Source organism: Mytilus galloprovincialis, chromosome 3, assembly GCF_965363235.1.
Source record: "Mytilus galloprovincialis chromosome 3, xbMytGall1.hap1.1, whole genome shotgun sequence".
NCBI classification, from domain to species: domain Eukaryota; kingdom Metazoa; phylum Mollusca; class Bivalvia; order Mytilida; family Mytilidae; genus Mytilus; species Mytilus galloprovincialis.
This window is the reverse complement of record NC_134840.1, coordinates 57,248,434-57,269,833: the sequence shown is the minus strand read 5'-3', so window position 1 is coordinate 57,269,833 and position 21,400 is coordinate 57,248,434. Positions and strand designations below refer to the sequence as shown.

General features: G+C 30.7%; 1 protein-coding gene across 15 annotated transcripts in view; it reads right to left on the bottom strand.

The window, feature by feature from the left end:
• Positions 1–3,433: 3,433 nt before the first annotated feature.
• The window catches only part of LOC143068420 (spectrin beta chain-like), a 47,202-nt gene continuing 29,235 nt past the window's right edge, over positions 3,434–21,400 (bottom strand). For 3 of the 15 annotated variants that reach the window (XM_076242444.1, XM_076242446.1, XM_076242445.1), the window contains exons 29-50: positions 21,185–21,371; positions 20,896–20,919; positions 19,569–19,769; positions 17,845–18,053; positions 17,325–17,529; positions 16,258–16,521; positions 15,438–15,548; positions 14,769–15,013; positions 14,168–14,306; positions 13,750–13,834; positions 13,231–13,322; positions 12,474–12,578; positions 11,930–12,039; positions 10,596–10,717; positions 9,936–9,998; positions 8,773–8,877; positions 8,134–8,226; positions 6,026–6,118; positions 5,526–5,619; positions 5,010–5,085; positions 4,533–4,679; positions 3,434–4,178 (exon numbers count right to left, since the gene is read on the bottom strand). In XM_076242444.1, the coding sequence (XP_076098559.1) occupies positions 4,020–4,178; positions 4,533–4,679; positions 5,010–5,085; positions 5,526–5,619; positions 6,026–6,118; positions 8,134–8,226; positions 8,773–8,877; positions 9,936–9,998; positions 10,596–10,717; positions 11,930–12,039; positions 12,474–12,578; positions 13,231–13,322; positions 13,750–13,834; positions 14,168–14,306; positions 14,769–15,013; positions 15,438–15,548; positions 16,258–16,521; positions 17,325–17,529; positions 17,845–18,053; positions 19,569–19,769; positions 20,896–20,919; positions 21,185–21,371 (2,929 nt within the window). In that variant the 3' untranslated portion in view covers positions 3,434–4,019. The remainder of the gene's footprint in view (positions 4,179–4,532; positions 4,680–5,009; positions 5,086–5,525; positions 5,620–6,025; positions 6,119–8,133; positions 8,227–8,772; positions 8,878–9,935; positions 9,999–10,595; positions 10,718–11,929; positions 12,040–12,473; positions 12,579–13,230; positions 13,323–13,749; positions 13,835–14,167; positions 14,307–14,768; positions 15,014–15,437; positions 15,549–16,257; positions 16,522–17,324; positions 17,530–17,844; positions 18,054–19,568; positions 19,770–20,895; positions 20,920–21,184; positions 21,372–21,400) is intronic. The other 12 variants (XM_076242449.1, XM_076242450.1, XM_076242448.1 and 9 more) reach the window with 12 other exon arrangements.

Sequence of the window (21,400 nt, the reverse complement as noted above, 5' to 3'; positions counted from 1 at the left end):
CTGCAACAATTTTAATGGTGTCAGGGGATGTTTATATCAAGTTGCCGTTTTATGCATACACTTATGCAATAATCTACTACAAGGTTTTGATACAATGATATCAGATTTAAATTTACATACACAGGAATGCAGAAATAGATTTCAGCCCAAAATTACAATTATTGAATATCAGTTGAGGTTAAAATGGATATATTCTGCTCTATGGTCGGGTTGTTGTCTCTTTGGCACATTCCCCATTTCCATTCTCAATTTTACATACATGGGCCATTTAACACATTCGCTTTCAGTATTACAGAGTTAGTCCAAAAGGCATAGAAATAGAGGGGTTATGCTTAAGCAATAAACGATTGATATTAGATTCGTCTTCCCCTCACAATCATGATGAACATAAAAGCATAAATGATTTAATCAATAAAAAATATCGTTCAGTTTTCTATGTTTAGATTGATGAAACTATTGATATACTTTTGCGTTAAGGGGGCTATTCGTGGCTATGTAAATACGATATATCCGACGCGTTTCAAGTTTTCCCCATCTCTTCTAGTCCAAGTCAACTTTTCTGTATAACATGATGTACAATTACTAATTATTTTGTGTTAGTTTAACTTTTGGTTGAAAAAGTTAACAGTTAATTTATAAACAGGTGTATATTTTTGTATACAATTTTTTTCTCACGACTTTATTGAAGGTGAATTAATCCACACTCCTTAATCATTGGAGCACTCAGATGTGCCATGAGTTTTGACCTTGATGGAATTTTACCACTTGTCATTCATCTCAAGCAATTTGGGGACAAACTTTTATCAAATTTATCCCAGCGCCAAGTTCGATGGACCCCTGCTACTCAAGTATGGCTTGCAAAGATTGTGTTTTAGTTTACACACAGATATGCCTTATGTTAAATTTGGTTTACCAGTTGTTTGTTTGGAGCTGGAATTTGCTCAAGGATGCTCAATTATGTAGGTTACCGTCTTGATTTTGATCGAGATTTGCTCTGAGGAGAGTTGAACTTGAAATAAATATTGGAATTCCTGTGTACTCCTTTGGATTAGAAATTTCTTATATCATCATAGCAAACAGGAAATGATTAAATACTATCTTGGTTCTATAAACTATAGAATCACTTCATAACACTATCTATGAGTAAAGAATTTCAGATATAATCACATGAACATGATTCTAAAATGTCATTGGGAGAACGCTGAATTCAGGACTTCTTATCATAACACACCGAACATAATTTAGCTGAAATTACAGGTTGCTGCATCATTAAACAGGTTCAATTAAGACATTTTGTCCACTGAAATAAAGTGCTAATTTCCCTTTAATGAATTTGACGCTAGGGCCATTTTCAGAGGGCAATGTAATCTTTACCCGAGACACATAGTCTCCGTATTCACTCAATGTTACAGTTCCACAGTGTCATGTATGTACTTGAGTTTGTGACAAGATTCACACTATCATTTTCTATGTTCAGAGGACCGTGAAACTGGGGCCAAAACTCTAATTTGGCATTGAAATTAGAAAGATTCTACCATAGGGAACATGTGTACCAAGTTTTAAGTTGATTGGACTTCAACTTCCTCAAAAACTACCTTAATTTGCGTTTTTTTTTTTTTTATTGAGTTAAGCCTTCCGATTGATATTTTATAGTGGGTCTTTTAACGTTGTGATGTTATACTATTGTTTCAGAAAAGGGAGAAGGTTTGTTGCCACTTAAAAATTTGATACAGCTGCAAATGTTTGCACCTGTCTCAAGTCAGGAATCTGATGGACAGTGGTTGTAGTATGTTTATGTAGTTCATAAGTGTTTCTTGTTTTAATATAGTTAAACCGTTGATTTTCCCGTTTGAATGGTTTTCAACTAGTAATTTTTGGGGCCCTTTAAAGCTTGCTGTTTGGTGTGAGCCAAGGCTCCATGTTGAAGGTTGTACCTTGACCTATAGACGTTTACTTTTATAAATTGTTACTTGGATGGAGAGTTGTCTCATTAGCAATCATACATCTTCCTATATCTATTGTCAATGTAACAAATACATGTAGTTGACCTATTAGTTTCTTACATCCACGTCCTTTGGTCTCTAGTGGATAGATACTTCAATGCAACAGACGCCAACTATGCAGTTTAAATCTTTCAATGTTTTAGATGTTAGCTAAAGGAATACCACAAGAGATTTTTTAAAATACAGAAAACTTTGTATTGGCGCATTCATTTCTATCACAAAGGTACTAATGCTGCTACTGTTGCCAAAAATTGCACAGTATTACAAAACAGTACTCTAATTGCAATCCTCAGTTTTGTGCAACAAAAATGAATTACTGCGAAAGTTTGGAACAACTTTCTGAAAAGACCATGCTAAACTTAACGAATCTCATCACCAATGTTATGCAATTCTTTAGTATGTCATTGAAGAAATGGTTGCATGAGGAGTAATAAGGTTACTCTTATAATTGATATTTTTCATGACTGGAAGGCCTTTCCTCATTTCACATGGAATTCAAAGTTTAATACTGTGTGGTTAGTGGAGATGCAGCAAATACCTATTTTCAAGAATTTGGTTTGTAAAAACCCATGACCTTCGGCACTTTTTAATATATCATCAATGTAACACAAGGGGAAATTAAATGCCTGTGTAAAAAATAAATACAAAGAACAAAATGTATATTGTAATTCTTTTATTTTTTCATGATTCAAGCAATACAAAACCCCATGAAGCTGGCATCCTTCTGTGATGTAGGATTAGTATTACAAATACAACCTTTTAACTATAAATAATGCAATGAATCCATCCCATCCCAGGAAAGCATCTTGTTTACATATTTCTTGTTTAGTTTGGGGGGAAAAACATTTCTGTATTGTGCACCTAATATGAACACACTCACTTTGTAAAAAAAGAACATTTTGTTATGTAAAAGTTACTAATTCATAATTCATAAATTTATAAATGCCTCAAAATTGTTAATTTCATCCTATTACAATATTTTTGCTCAAAACAACCTACCAAAAGTTAACAAGTTATATTTTAGCATGCCACTATAGGGGTCTAGCAATTACATTCATATTATAATAGAACTACAATTATAGTTTGCTAAATGCCCAGCTACATGTAAAAAGTTAAGTTTTTGCTGAATTAATTATAAAGTAATTTATTTAAATAATTTATTTTAAAGAAAAACAAAATCACCAATGAAGAAAAAAACAGCAGACTACAACGTGACATACTAGCTGCACAAGTGATAGAGGACACAACACTTGGTTTCATATCTGATAAGCTGATTAACATATAAATGATAATGATTTAACAATTTGTTTAACAATTATATATATTATTTATTATGGCTTAAAGCAAAGAGCAGAAAAAAAAAATAGATTTTAAAAAATTTTAATAGTAATAAAAACATAACAAATTGGTTTAATGATGGATCTAGGATCTTTAAAAAGGGGGATCACTACGGTCAATAAAAACAAGTTTAACTTAAAAGTGGACACTAATTTACATCGTCTACATACAAAACAAATAAAAAAAGCTTTATATACAAAAACTAAATAATGCACTTTGTCCCCATATTCACTTGAAGATTTGACAAGTCTCTAATATTTGTTCACATTTATTCCAAGTTTTTGATCTTTATGATGTGGGTGAATTACTCACTCTTCCATACAACGTAAGCACAGAGCTACTCTGTAAAGACAACAATCAACATGAAAATGTAGAAACTATGTTTTGATATTGTTCTATCCCACATCAGCGTTACATACAAGGCCACCACATTACTTTGGCAGGAATCTCATCTTAGGACTTTACTATTTATAGAGATAAACATTTATAGGAACTTTAAATCTTGAGCAAAGACATTTACTTAAATTTATTTATTCTTAATTTCATTCTTGGATAACATATTAAAATTTACTGGCTCAATCTCTCTGGGTCCGATCCTATTAATTCTCCTATAACATAATTATGAATAAACAATTAAGATGTGAGATTCCTAACAAAGCGGTTAACAAAATGTTCAATTTATTTGCGTTTTAATGTAAATATTCCTTTCTTCTTATGTTCTTCTTTCTTCTCTGTTTCCATTCTAGCTGGTAGTGTTTGAGACTTAGATGGCATTCTGGAAGTTCCTTCTGCACCAGTTCCTTGGCTTATCATCTGTATCCATTGTTCCATTTCAACCTGAAAATAACAAGTAAACAAAATTATTTGCATGCATATTTTATTTCTCATCATTTTTTTTTTTATTTCTAATTCCTAATTTTCTTGATATATTTTAAGACAGGAAAATCCAAGTTTCACACATTCCCTATAATTCAAATTTGTGTTTTTTTTTTCTTATCACACTAGTCACAAATTGAGTGGTTTGTAGAATGCCATGTTTATAACCATTTTTTTTTTTTATTGCAGATATGTAACATAAACTGTGTAGAAAGTATTGAAAATACAACTGTTTCTTCAAGCTGTAAAATAATGTCTGCAGAGAAAATTCTTAGGCACTATTTTATCAATTCAACATTATAGTAAATTAAATACCTCATCTTTAGCTTGGAAGAGATATTCACCACCATTTGGAAGGTGGACACGTAAGACAAATGGTCGTTTGGTGTAATCCATAGCCCTATTACATGTAGCATCATTTAAAAGTATTGCTGATTCATGATGAACTCTATTTTCAGGGTCCTGAAATAAATAAGTATGTAATTATTACTGTGCTATTTAACAGGCGATGTAGAACATAAATTTAACAGCTGCACTAGAAGTGTAAGATTCACAAATGTATACATATTGAGAGGGTTGCAAGAATGAATTGAAATATCATAGCCATTCAATCTGAAAGTAATAACAACTTGCAAGAGGCTATTCTTGGGCATGTACAAATTCTCTTAAATTTGGCAGTCAGCCAAATCAGAAAAGTTTAAACATCATCAATCCCAACGACATGTTTGAAGCATACTAGATTTAGTTTGACCATCTGAAAATTGCCTAAGTATTATCTAAGCATGTACTGACCTGTTTGGCAATCTTCTTGTCTTTGTAACAGGATATTGTATTACCATGTAGCACCACATGTACTTTGTCCCAGGATCTGAAAAACATCAAAAGATATGTCATTTCTTTTTCATAGTTAATAAAATCAAATCAATGCAAATGTACAAATGCAAAGATTATTATGATAATGGCTTTTCCAGATAAAAAATATTAAAAATATAATCTAATATGCTTTCAATTCTAATACTAACATTCTTTTGTTACTTTCTTTATTTCTAAAGGTATTTGAGTAATCACCATCAAGCATCAGATTTTAAGAGTACTTTCCCCATCCTCCTTCAATATATTCTTTATGGTGTAGCCTTAACAAACAGAAATGCTTATAGAAATATAATTTTTTTAAATTGCATTTCTTATGTATTAAATAATGATTTTTTGCTCAATGAACATTTGGTTTATTTGTTCTGCAATTCCTGATACATTATCCAAACAAACAATATACATGTATGTCAAAATACACCATTAAATTATTCCTACCTGCTCTGGGATCTTTTGCCTTCTGCTATCCAATCATGTTTACGTGTTAATGTACCCTCTTGGTGTACAGCCTCACTAGCACTAGCTGATGGTTCTGTAAATGTTCAGAAGAAAAAAATATTAACATAAAATCAATTAAAAGGAACACAAGAATTGTAAAATTTACCTGAATATTTCTTCAGCTATAAAAATAATTCACATTTTACATTTAGAAAGACAAAATGCACGACTACACTGCTAACATGACAATACTTTACAAGATCATGCAGATCTATACTGCACACATATACATAAGTGTGTGTTTGAAGAACAAAGAATATAGAAAGGAATTTTACAGTGCAAACAAAAGTAATGTATAGAAAGAATTCATTTCAAACAACAAAGACACATTTACATTAGATATCTAGCAACTACAATATCTGCTTTAGAAGTATTCTTGGTTATATAAACCTTAACTCATGCAAATTTATTTTTAACAACTTTTAGTGTGGACGCTTTACCTTGTCCTAGGAAAGCTGGCAAAGGATCATCTTTTTTACGAGAAAACAGTTTCCCAAATGGTGATTTGGAACGTGATCGTTTCTTCTCTGGCTCTATCATAGAAACTGACATTTATCAGCATGAAATGCAAGATCATGCAGCCAGTGCCAGCAATAAAGCCACTAACCTAAGCTAACTGTCACCCTGTCATGCTTTGGTCGTTGTATAATAATAAAAGCTTTGTGTAATAAAAGCTAATATCTACGTAAGCCTTTCAGTTTATGATTTTATTGCCAAAATATGTGTTCTTTTTCAATAAAATCGGACTCTTTTTTGGTAAATTGAAACTAGGATGAGCTTTTCATAATATCTTTCAACAGTCAACATTTGCTTCATTACATATTTCCTTTCAAGCTAAGAAACAAAAGGTTGATAAATTTACATAGAGAAGTCTTCAGACGAAATTACCCCATTTTTCCCTTATTAAAATCAAACTGGTGGACATATTTTAAATAATTAGTCCTTTATCAATTAAAGTTGGAATGTGGTTATTTCAGGTTTTTCTGTTCCTCTTTTTTAGTGAGCTATTATTTTTTGACAACTATTGCCTCTCCTGTTTACACTGTTTGTTTTTTTTTAATTCGAAATATTGATAAATGGCAATGTTTGTTTTCAGAGAACCCCAATGGCACACAAAAAGAAGAGAAGACATCTTCAGAACAACACAGACACTTCAACATATTTTGATTTAAAGAAATTATTGTATATCATATGTTCTATGCTATTTCATTATTTATTTATTATCAAAACATAGGCTTTGTTTTTAGTATTCAAGATGTGATAGATGGAATTACCAAAAAAAAATATCAATCTCAGAGGAATTTTGTGTTATTATTCAAGAGTGCAGAAGGGCTTTATTTCACTAATTAAGTCAGGTACAAATGTACAATGTTTGAGTTTTCAACACACTAGTTTTCTTAAAAGTGTAAAAAAAACCAAGCATTTGTATTCCATTTAGAAGATATAATTACCAAACCCTTTAAAAGTATGAAAATTTCTATTTTATATTTTATAGCTAAACAAGCTGGATTATAATTAATTGCTGCTTATTTAATGGGATAAAATTCATTCATATTACTGGTGAACATGCAGTTCTAATATAAAACTTCCCTTCTCAAAATAAAAGTATTAATATAAAGAAACAAAGTTTGTTATAGAAAACTGTTTCTTATTTGAATGTTAATTAAAATAAAAATAAGGAAAATATATATCAGCCTATAAACGCAGGAAGCTAATAAATAAAATTATACAAGCATTTAAACACATATAAGTTTGACTGAAAGATATAAAGAAGAAAATATATATCTTACAAACATAAATGGTTCAATACATTAAAAAATGAACAAATTTAAACTTTTCTTATGCAGCTAAAATTAAATTAAAATACTCCAAGATAATTTTCTGGTTTCGGAAACTAAAATTTAATTCTATAGAAAAGAACTTAGTAAAAATTAAAGCAAAATCAAATGTAAACGATTACTTTAATAATGTTATTAGTTTTTGAACAAAAGTATAAACTATTTGTATGAAATAACTATATAAAAGGTTATGGTTATATGTTGTGTTAATTCATTTGTCAAAACTAAAATTATTAAAAAATGTGCTATGAAAATTAGCTCCCTGAAACTAAAATGTTATTGGCAACCCTATCAAACATGTTCATTTGGGTATTTACAAAAAGCTGTGATGTGATAAGGGAAATTTAGTGTGCTACCGATAGTATAGGCAATGTTCAGGTACTTTGTGCTACCAAAAGTATTGGCATCTTTCAGGTTCTTAATAAAGTTTCTTGATATCAAAAACTTCAGGTTATACTTTAAGAGGTATCATCTTTTTATTTGATAGTCTTGACCAGACAGAAATATTTGTATTTAAAAAAATTCAAAATATTTACTTGAATATTCTTTAACATTGACCCCCATGCACACAGTTTTAACTTTGTAAAAAAGTTTTATTTCCTTCATTAAAACACTTCAAAATGATTAGAACTGTGTTTAAGACCAATAATACACCACTACAATACTAGCTCTGGTTATATATGTTATAGGTTGTGTATTAGGAGTCTTACTACTAGGACTTGGTTTTGGGCTTGCTTTTGAACTCGCCCTTCCAGCACGACGTGGTTCTCCTTGGAGATTTGAGGAGACAACAGTAACTGGTACTGAAACATCAAATCAAAGCATGCAAACTAAACGGACAACAAATTAAATAAAGAAAAACAGAAAAAGATGAAGAATCAAGTAAACATAGTTATATTTTACAAGAGACAAACATTTAAAGCTAACTTTCATTAACAAGTTTCAAAAGAAAATATTTATTAACAACACTGAGACCATAATACTGTTTTATCAACTTTTTTTACTATCATATGTAAACCTATTTGAAACAGTTTAAGCGCTTCAAATAATTACCATAGATAAAAAGAGTTATTTTCATTACAACCAACATCTATATTTGAGTTGCTTTCATTTCCTCTTTTACTTTAACCTCTGCAAAATGCTTCATGAAACTTTATTTTCATATAGCATTCACCCCTAGAAAACAATGCTGGTAATATTCTTTGACTTGTAGTATTTCAGATCAACACATTATGTATCAAAAGACTGATGAAAATAGTTTTGAAGAAGAAAATAAAAGAATAAAAGAGGAAGGTTAAATAGTAAGTTAATATATAAGTAAGGGAAGAAATATATTATGTAAAACATACTCTGTTCTACTGGTGGTTGGTCTTCACCGGTACGTGACATTGGCATATCCGGTTCTGATATGACAACAGTAGGTTTCTTGGCCTCTGAATTTAAGGCTACTTCATCTATAGACACAAACAAACATTCATGCAACAACTAAAATCTACTACATCAACCATAACCCAAAAGTGCTTAACAATTAACAGACAGTGAAGTTAACATCTCAGAAGCTATGCTCACAAAAGCAATTGCTAAAATAAAAATCTGTTTTATTTTCTTCTCTTTTTTTTATTAACTCGTATTTTGCCAATTTTATTTCCATAGCTTCTGAAAGATGTTAAAATGCAAGAATTTATTATTTTTAAGAAATATTTAACACATATGTGGTTTTAACAACATGTTGATTAGAACAACAAACAAATATTAATACAAAGAACACATTTAAAACATAGTTAAGAAAACACAAATACAGGTCTGCAAGATTACAACTATCTATCTCTACACCAAATTTCCTTTGCATTTTCTTTTCTTTTTTCAATATGACAAAAATTTGGTTCTTTCAATTATCTGTCAGAAGATATTTTCATGTATCCTAAAGGTATATGGTAAGATTTTAAATTTACTTATATATTCTTGCGATACCTGTTTAAATGCACACAAATTAGAACATAACATATATATTTGTACTACAGGGAATCAATCAGATACAAAGTCATAATCCCTTCAAATTACTGAAAATTGTAGGAATAATTCCCAATGTGCTTCAACACCTCTAAGCTAAAGAGACACTCTAACCACCAAATTAATAAAAACATCAAGTATAAATAAAACAAGGTCATTTGTATAGTCAGTTATCAGTGCTTCCAAAATTGAGTAATTATGTAACGTTTCTATGATGACATTGTTTTATTTTACTATGAAAAGAAAATAATATGATACAAAAAAAAAGAAACACATTCAACAAACAAGCAGCCTTAAATATTCAACATGCTCCAACCAGCCAGCAAATTGTTCATTAAAGAATTAGTTTTTAATGCATAGAAAAAGTACATTCTCAAAGTAAAATTCACACGAAGATAAAAGTACCAAATCTCAGATAGAAGTGTTTGTCAAGAAGTAAGTTCATGCAAGTCCCAAAGGGTCTGAAAAATAGATGGGGAAACTAATAACTATGCTATTTCACCTCTTGGAATAGTAGACCCTCTAGGTAGAGTAGAGGTCTGTTTTGGTGGCTCCCTTGAAGGCCCTGTACAAGGCAAATTGTTATAAGGTTAATAAGCAATTTCCAAGTCCCTTTGTTATCACCATATCCATTAGATCATCATAGAAGGGTATATGAATGCCATATATATGAACTTTATATACATTATAGCAGAAAAAGACTATATAAAATGAACGCCTTCATTTATTGTATAGAGTATAAAGACCAATGTTAGTAAAAGCAAGAGAACAATAGACAGAGTTTAAGATTGTAATTAAAGTGTAAATATCAGAATGGGGAATTATAAATGAATCCAATCTGTCACTGAAATCTCTGGTATTTTTGTTTTTTTGGCTATTCATCTAGAATATCTAAATTCCAACCATTTACCAGCAATTACTAAATTGCTTGGACAAAATAATGATAATCTAACTGGTCCCCTGTTCACAGATCATGCTTCTTTAATATAAATTCCAGTCCTCTTGGTGAATGGTTTCCTGTTGATGGCACTTTTCCTGTCATAATGCCACCTGTAATATTTTACTAAATGTTTTCCTTCTTTCTTATTAACATTTTTTTCCCTCAAATCTCAATGCTATACAAGAAGCCACATCAAATATTTTACATGCTTAAATATTTTACCTGGTTCAGCTTTAGCTCCATCTAGTTCATCTGCTTTAGCAATATGTTCATCTGATACAGCTTGAATTTCACTTTCTACTGGAGCAGTGACTACAGGTTCTACTATTGGTTCTGGAGTTGGTCTGCAAGATGTCAAATGAAATTAACTTAAAATCAGGCATCTTGTGGGTCATATCTTAATGGTAGTTTAATACTTAAAAGAATTTCAGGGTGCTGGTAGATCTTTGATTGTCTGTGTTAACATTCATCTACAACTATTTCCACTTGGTAAAGTTCTTGACATATTGTCAATACTTTTCTATTCTTGAAAACTACATGTATATGTTGAACTCTAGATGTCTTGTTTGGTTGCTGTCTCATTGGCATTTATACCTCACATAACTTTTAAATCAGTAATAATTTGATCAATAAAAACTTATTAATTATAAGACATTTTAAAATTTACAAGAACTTTGGATGAAACCAGGAATTACAACTGGAAATACCATCTACTGTGAAAGTACTTTTATTTGTTGGGAACCAATTTTCGTGGTTTTCGTGGATGACCTTATCCACAAATCTAAGTGTCCAACGAAATAAAACAACCGTTGTCAAAATAAGAAATGGAAAGATTCTCATGGCTACTGATATGATCTAGAGAATATATTGAATATCGCAAATTTGAGAATACTATAATTGTAGTCACAGGCCAAACGCACCATGAAATACAACTGCAGGCAGGATTATAACCATTTAATCTTTAAAAACCTAAACTGTACCACTTTTGATCTTATCATAAAAATGATCGATATGAGTCAGATTTCTGGTATTGATATGCTGTGAAAAAGTGCCCATTTATGTCCTCATAAATTTCGTACGTATGGGATATAATAATTCAATTCTATTTTCATGCTGGGCTTGCTGTTTATAAGAATTATTTTAACATTCAAGAGACGTTTATAGCATTTGTTTATGCAACTGTTTTCTTTAGGTGACATGTTTATGGCTTAATTAAATTTGTAACCTTTGTTTATAATGTCTTAAAATCCATGAATTTAAAAACCCAGGAACATGTAAATGTTGCTTAAACCACGAAAATTGATACCAGCGAATTAAATTTCTTTCACAGTATTTGAAGGAGCATTAAGCTATTGTTCAGAATGCAAATGTATAACAAATTTTGCAACTTATTCTCTTCATTAGTAATACATTTCCAGATTGTCATTCTTGGGAATCAGGTGTAATTGTTAAACTGTTAGTTTTAGATATTTTTTTAAAACAACTGCTTTGTTTAGACTTCCTAGTTATATAAAATTAGTTAAATGAACAAAACATTTAATATAAAGACAACTTACGGTTTTGGTGGTGGTAAAAATTCTGCAATCAACTTCCTTCTTCTTTCTTCCTTTTCTAATCTGTATTTCTCTGGGTCATCTTTTTCTTTTGCCCTCTCTTTCATTTCAAACTACAATGAAACACAAAACATTTTTCAAACTGATTTATCAAATTATACCAGATTTGTAAGTGTCACTGTGTTTTTTAAACTGGTTCTGATTCATACTCTGTATCCAGTAGTTAGCACATTCTCAAAATAAATTAAAAAAAAAAAAGTTCTAATTTCTATTATGAATTTCAGGATTTTTACTCTGACAATAAATTATTTATTTATAAAGTAAGGAATAACAGGTACAAGTTAACAAGATAAACCACATCTAAAAGTTAAGGAAATTCTTGCTGTAAATAGTTTTCAAAGTTACCAGGCTTAGGATCACACATTTTTTTTAATACCAAATATTTGGACCGCTGAGTTGCAATATTCATCTACCCAACAGTATAATTGTGAAACTAGTCATAGGGATCTGCACATGTCTGAATGCCTTCTTGTTATTGAACACTTACTGTGGTTAATCTTTCTAAGGCTATAAACCTCTCCTCTTGGGTGGCTGCTGCTTTTTCAAATGCCTCATGTTTCTTTATCAAGATCTCTACTTCATCTAGATTTTGCTGTATAAATAAAAATAAATAAATAATAGAAATCAAAATTTAAATGTATAAAAAAAAAATACATGTCTTAATGTCTGTAAATATATTGTGAGTACTTATCTACTTGCGTGTTTAACCATAATTTTCTGTTTACATTAAATTACAAATTCCAAATCGGTTCGTTAACAGAATTTGAAACAAACAAGAATGTGTCCCCAGTACATGGATGCCCCATCGGCACTATCATTTTCTATGTTCAGTGGACCTTGACAATGGGGGAAAATCTCTAATTTGGCATTAAAATTAGGAAGATCATATCATTGGGAACATGTGTACTAAGTTAAGTTGATTGGACTTCAACTTCATCAAAAACTACCTCGACCAATAACTTTAACCCGAGGCAGGACAGATGACGAACGGACGGACGCAGAGTCCAGGAAACATAATGCCCATAAATGGAGTATACTAGTAAAATAAATTTTTGAAGTTCATGAAAGCTGTTCATGTGACTATAATTGCTTATATCCAATTCTTTTGAACTTTGGTCAATAGTTGTCTCATTGACAATCATACCACATCTCCTTATTTTTCTCTTCAACAGCAAACAATGTCCAACTCATTAGTATAGACAATACATATAATCTCTCATGTTGATGAGTAATGGTAAACTTACACCTAGATCTTGGTTATTTAAGTATGTATCTTGTGCCATCAACCATGCTTCAGCCACTGATGCATCTCTGGCAAACTGGTATACTTCCAAAACTGAATAAAAACACATAACAAACTTAAATAATAAACTTTTACAGTTAAAGAAATTTCAATAAATCTGTTTTACTTAAACCAATTTTATTGAAAATATTGGGAGTTGTTGAAATCAAAATTGTCCAGTAAAGAGTTTGATTAAGATGACTTTATTAAAAGTTTAAAAACAGTGTTCCACAAAACCACAAAGTAATTTTGGATCAATGAAATGTCTGTTTTGATTACAATTTTAAATCACTTGCAACAACAGAACATAGTTAAAGTGCTTGATAAGGATAAACAGACTTTTTTAGTGACATTGATATGGGGAGGTTATTCACAAGTTTGCAAATGTATGGATAACTGAGGGGTATTTGGAAATTGAAAATGTGCTTTAAAACTAAGTGCAGATTATGATATTAACATTATTTTTTGAGACAATACTTACTAAGTTGTAAATATTCCCATCTTTCTGACCAGTTATCAGACATATCCTCTCTTCTTGTGGTCAATGCAATTAATTTTTCTCTAACCTGAAGGTGAAACAATAAGTCTAATTTTGTGTATGTTAAAAAAAATAAAAAAAATTCAATTACCATTTATTTTTAAGGTACACTTTTCTTGTATTACCTATCCGATTAGAATGTAATCAATCCAAAACTTCAACATTGTTAACTCTGAGTTTTAGATTTTATGTTTTTTTTTAGAGCTCCACAACTTTGAACTTGATTTGGCTTTCAAAATGATTTTATTCATGCACAGATGCAAATAAAACACCATATTTGCCTATGTATCTTCGATGAGGCTTTTAGACAATTTCGATTAGACCTTCTGTTGGATTAAGAGAATCCTTAATTGTGTCTTACCTCATCAGATCTGTAATGTTTTCTGTCCAGTAAATCTCTGCCTAAGTTCAAACAGATGGCAAAGTTTTCTTCTCTAGCATCTATCTCTGCCTTTAAACTTTGATGGTTGTTCATTAATAATTCTACACCAGACACATCTCTAAATAAGTGAGATAAAATATTTGAAGTTATGTAATGAAAATCAGACTGTCAAGTTCTACTTTTTCATTGTGTTACCTTTCATCAACAGTTGAAATTGTACAAGATTTCAATATTTTGTTGATGTTATCCTCCCTTGAATTCTACTGCTCTTTTGATGTTTTTTTTTCTATTTTCGTAGGAGAAGGAATGGTTACAATGTTGGATATACAGGTCAAAACATATAACTATATAGTACTTAGTAAATATTTTGGAGGAAAACTACAATTGTTCTTTTGTTAACCATTGTGCTTGTTAGTATCTAATTTGTCGATTTTCATTATTGCATAAAATTTTCAAAACAGTTCAATATGACCAACTTTGATTTAAACAGCAAACATTGCTTTAAAAGAGGTCTTGTTATTATATTTGAATCAACCACTTGATTTTTGTTTGAATTTTTTCTGATGCAAAAATGGTTTACCTTGGTTTTTCTTGTGTAGTAATTTGTCTGATGATATCTTCCATCCATAATAACAAGTCTCTAACAAGATTAAAGAATCTATACAAGTCACTAGCATCAGCAAGTTTATTTTTACGTGATGTAACATTAAGTTGAAGATTTTTCCATGCATTCACAACTTCTTCTTCACGATAGTTGATTTCTTTACATCTATCACCGGCATATCCTGTTTGTAATTTTACCGATTCTTCTTGTATTGACTGCACCTAAAACAAGAGAATATGACATATAAATTATTTTAATTCTTATTAGACAATTATTTCAACAATTTTTTTCTTAAACTGAAGGGGTTCCTTTGGAACATACAGTAATAGAAAATGTATCAATTATTAGAACAGTTTAAACAAGAGATTGTGAAATCACAGACTTGTACATGCAAGTGATCGAAAGTCAGTAATACCTACTTAACAACTATTACATTGTGTACTTTAAAATGTGATGCCCCCAATACAACTGCAATTGTAATATTGAACATGTAAAACACTCCTTTGATATTCTGTAACACACATACTTCCCCTCTAACTAAATTCCATTTTATATTGGATTTATAGGCTATATTATCTATAAATCTATAATTTAACAACATTCTTTCTGTAACTACATGCACAAATTAGTATCATGGTAACTTACTTGTGTTCCTAATGTTACTAAATCATTTTCAAAGTTAGCATGTTTCCTCTGTAGTGCTGCAACACTCTGAGCATCTCTGCCCAACTCATCTGGGATGTAATTTTGTTTTTCCTATGAAAAAAAGAAATTACTTGATTCATGACATGTAACAACACAAAGTAATCCCAATCTAATATTAATTAAATAATTTTTGAACAATTGTCAATAAATAAAATCAAAATGTATATTTCCCTGAGGTACATTCCAACAAACACTGACTAGTAGTTGTCCATTTTTAAAATTTCCATATAATCCTTTCAATTCATTTTTCAAACTTTCCGAGTAAATTTTCATCAGAAAGATCTACATCTAATTCTATTTCATGAGTGGTATTTAATCTAGAATATATATATTTCTGTCTTCTCTTTCAATTATCATTTTTGAGCTGTCCCTGAAGGTTATTATCATTTTTTGTTGATTTATAGTAATACTTAAAATCAGTGTGAAAGTCATGGATTCAATCCTAAGCTGTGACAAACCAAATTTTAAAAATTGGTATTTTTTGCTTCTCTCATATGCACAACGTGTTTAGGAGTAAGAGTATAACCAGGTTGAAAAACTGAGTCAGAATAAAGTTTTTAGGTAAGGCCATGTTTCTGCATTTCTGAGGGAAGTCATCTTGAGAATGGATCAATTCAAAATTCCAGATTATTGAGTAGGTCTAGAGAAGAGTTCATATTCATACATTACCATGTTGCCATCATGTATATGCATATGATATTTGCCACTGAATGTTTAATATCACTTCATCCATCCTATAAATAACATTATAAATACTTACTAATATTCTTTCTAAAAGATCTTTACAATCGTGATAAAATTTATGTAATTCCCATGAGGCTTGTAATTGTTGTGTTCGTGTATCTATTAATTCCAGTAAATCATTCCATGCTTCATTTAAATTGTCTTTCCATTCAGCTATAGCAGCTGCATCAGAATGTTCGGCAGCTATTAACTGATCACAATTGTCATATGCAGCTTGTACACGTTCAGAACCTACACTTTCTGTTTCACGAGCAAATTCCTTGAATCTTTCCTTTAACATCTGAAATTAATAAATTACCTTGTTAATAGGAATATAAACATATATCATGGATTAAAATTTTGCAAGTAATGGATTTCATAGTGAAATTGATTCCCCTAACTGAACAAAATACTTCTTTTGGACAATCTTCTTTGTTTAATTATCATTAAAATACTTTATATCAATGCTTTATCAGTCCATGTCATGAGCCATGTTATTCAGTGGTTATTGTTTGTATATATATGTTTCATTGACCTATAATGGTTTACCTTTTTTTTTTAAATTGTTATTTGGATGGAGAGTTGTCTCATTGGCACTTACACCACATCTTCCTATATCTATTCATATTTGTTTTTCATTCTTTTTTTTGTACATTAATTAGGCGATAAGTTTTCTCTTTTGAATTGTTTAACATTTGTGATTTTGTGGCCTTCTACAGGTGACTGTATAACATTGACTTTGCTCATTATTGAAGAAGGTCATACAGTGACCTATAGCTGTTAATTTCTGTGTCATTTGTTCCCTTGTTGAGAGTTGTCTTATTGGCTATAATACCATATCTACTCTTTTTTTATATTTATGTACAGAGCAGTATATATCTGATAAATAATGAAGCCCCCCCTCCACAGTCTCTAGAAGATGGTGATGTTATTATTCTCCTTTCCTAGCATTTTTTTGGTAAATCGTGTGTTCATCAAATACATTTAGTGTACATTAGTTAAATCAGGTTAGAGAAACAAATCTTTCTTCTAACTGAATGCATGCATTCTGATTCATTTTCTTTTAATAATTTTGTAATGTACAATAAAAAATTAAATACATACTGTGACATGTTCGAAATCCTGGCCTAATTCATGTGATCCTGCAACAATTTCTCTTTCTGCTATCCATTGCATTAAGTCATCAATTTCTCTATTCAGTACATATAATTTCAACACTTCTTCTAATTTACTCTTCCTTTCTCTGGATAAGTCCTTCAAACCAGCATATAATTTATCTACTTGGGACTGTCTTACTGCTATTTGGTCACTATAAAAGAGAAAAGAAGTAACTTAAACAAAGACAAGATTTTCAAAGTAGCAAGGGTTTGCATTGATCAGACTTGAATCAATTCATGACATTTGTTTTAAGGTTGTCTTCACAAGCAGATACAAAAGTACATGAACAATGAAAATTGAACCCATTTAAAGGCCTTGTTTATTAACATACCACATGTTGAACAAGAAGTTACAGGCTTTGTCATGTTAAGCAACCAACACTTATAAGATAGGAAAACTACTTGTCATTCGTGGATATAAAGACTTGCACTCAACAATTTCATTAAATGACAATGATTTTAAATACCTTTCAGGATGGTCTGTATCAATAAGTGCTCGGCTTTTTTCACCAAGTTGTCGGACAACATCAGCATAATCTTCTACAGCATTTTCTAATACTTGATGTTTCTTCATAAAGTTCTGAGCACCAATTTCATCCTTAGCACGTTCATCACCCATCATGTAAAGTTCTTGTTCACTCATCCAAGCTTCAGCTTCTGAGGCATCATAATAATACTGAAAGAAACAAGTGAAACTGCGAGCTACTGCTCACTGATGATACCCCCGCCGCAAGTGGATAATATTAATAGTGTAAAAATATGCAAGTGTTCGGTAAACAGGAAGTTGTCGAGTGATGAATCTGAAAACGCATCACACGGTATAGCTGACTTATAAAAATCCTGAAACCAAATTTCAGAAATCCTTGTATTGTAGTTCCTGAGAAAAATGTGACGAAAATTTTTAACTTGGTTATCATGTGTAAAATCATACAAGTGTTCGGTAAACAGGAAGTAGTCGAGTGATGAATCTGAAAACGCATCACACGGTATAGCTGACTTATATAAATCCTGAAACCAAATTTCAGAAATCCTTGTATTGTAGTTCCTGAGAAAAATGTGACGAAAATTTTCAACTTGGCTATCATGTGTAAAATCATACAAGTGTTCGGTAAACAGGAAGTTGTCGAGTGATGAATCTGAAAACGCATCACACGGTATAGCTGACTTATATAAATCCTGAAACCAAATTTCAGAAATCCTTGTATTGTAGTTCCTGAGAAAAATGTGACGAAAATTTTCAACTTGGCTATCATGTGTAAAATCAGACAAGTGTTCGGTAAACAGGAAGTTGTCAAGTGATGAATCTGAAAACGCATCACACGGTGTGGCTGACATATATAAATGTTGATACCAAATTACAGAAAGGGTGGATGTGTAGTTCCTGAGAAAAATGTGACGAAAGTTTCATGGGACGGACTGACTGACTGACGGACGGACGGACTGATGGACGGACGGACGGACGGACGGACTGACAGACAGAGGTAAAACAGTATACCCCCCCTTTTTTAAAGCGGGGGTATAATAATAACTCATATTCAAATTCAGGTCATACAAAACATAATTAGGCCGTTAGTTTTTTTAAGTTTGAGTATTTTACATTTGTCAATAGCTGACTATGCCGTATGGGTTTGCTCATTGTTGAAGGTTATACAGTGACCTTTAGTTGTAAACTTCTAGGTTATTCATTCTCTAGTGGAGAGGTGTCTCATTGGCAATTATACAAGATCTTCTTATTTCATATCTTTAGATCCCAAGAGTATAATGAATGAAACTCCTTTTTAGTTCAAACATTAACTTCAGTAAAGAGATAAACAAGAATGTGTCCAAAGTACACAGATGACCTATCCGCACTATCATTTCTTTGTTCAATGGACTGTAAAAATGGGGAAAAAGCTCTAACTTGGCATTAAAATTAGAAAGGTCATATCATAAGGAACATGTGTACTAAGTTTCAAGTTGATTGGACTTCAACTTCATCAAAAACTACATCAACCAAAAACTTTAACCTGAAGCGGGACAGACGGAAGGATGATAGAACGAACGGACAAATGGATGCACAGACCAGAAAATATAATACCCATAAATGGGGCATAAAAAAAATTGTTTAGATGTCATCAGAAGGTGGTCACTTTGGCATAGAACCAAATATCTAAACATTTTTTTTTCTGAAGTCAAGCCTAAATCTACATACCTGTTGTGCAATATCAGATAAGTGGATTCTTTCATTACGTTTAACAACAGCATCCTTCAGATCTTGCCAGTGATTCAATAGGTCCTCAATAAGAGCCTTGAATTCCTCCGACTGTGGGTGTCCTTCATCAATCAGTTCTTGTCCAACATCCACCACTGTCTTAATTCTAGGTTCATGATTTTCAATCTCTGTTTGTAATGACTGTAATTGAATGATCAAATTAATCTCACATCATACATTTTTTAGTTAGCATTATTCTATTAATATAACACTTAAACAAAACTCGAATTATAACAAATATTCATGTAAACACAGGACAAACGGATTTAATCTAACTAACATTCTTTTGTCTATGAAAATAAAAACAACTTTTAACACCGATTTTTTTTTAATAAAATAATGTATTAATTCATTTTGTTTCAGAAAATGAAGATGTTTTTTCTGTGTGTGCAAAAAAAGCCAAAAAGAAAGATATACATAAATATAACCCACATATGAGTATAAAGATATATGAGTAAATAGTTTTATATAGTTGTCATATGATGTCTGTGCCTATAGCAACTTTCAGGATATACCTTAACTGAGTTTTCATGAATAACATTCTTTGTTAAATGAAAAATTAATAAGTGCATCACAGTCAAGCAAAAAAATGATGTGTTTAAAGCTACAGATGTAAATTGTAAAATATTATATAAATCACAGAAAAAATATATTATTGCAGCCTTAAATCGGTTAGGATTAATTGCTCATATTTTATTATAGGAACTGAATATATGCACAATGTTTGTGTATATCTAGTGTAAAATAAAAATGTATGCAATAAATATGAAGCAAGTGTTTTCTATCAATTGCGGACAAGGACGGTCTACCAGATCTAAAACTTTTGTTTCTTTAAAATCCTGTTTAGTGACAAGAGTAGGGCAAAACAAACGTTTTTTTTCTTCTTTGATGATTGGCAATAAAAAGTTGGGTCAGCAAGGTTACTATTTACTTTTGTCATATAAATCATTTTAAAAATCATGCTGAAAAAGCAAAGAAGCTTCACTTATCTATTTGGATAAGCAATTATGTATTATCATTTTCCCAAGATTTATCAGTTTAGCAGCAGTATTATTTTTTTTCTTTCAAAGATTACTATATATAAATATATTTATAAATCTGTGCCCTGTGTAACCACATTCTGCATAGTTATATGTAATACACAAGTGTCTGATATGTTTCATTCTGGTATTAGAAGACTTGAAATGTTTAATAATTTATAATTCAAGATTCAAATAAAAAGTCCCATATATATCTACATATTTCTATAGCAGCTTGAATGAACTACCTTTCTGTCGCCTGGTTTTTGGTTCTACACACAATATAATAATAAATATTCAAGAACAATATAATTTAAACAGCCTACAATAAAATTTTAACTTTTTTTTTTTTTTTTGCCTTCTAGAATACATTTTTCTTTTTCTTTTAATTTCAAATACTATATCAATTATTTATAAATTATTAATATCTGAGATTCCAAAATTAAATTCATAATTTAAATTTTATGTATAAACCACATACAAACAAATGAGATACAAATATTTGAATTACATTCATTTTCAATCCACTACTCATACCTGATTTTTAGTCACATGCATTTGAACTGTAAGCAAACTATTGCCAAACTGGCTGGATGTGGCTTGTGGCATTTTTTCATTGATCCACAATTTTTCATCTTCTACATCTCTAACAAACTGATGAATACGTTTGACTTTCTGTAACTGCTCTCTACGTTGAACTAATGGCTGCTGTATCTTAGCAAATCTGAATTTAAAAAGCATATATTCATATTT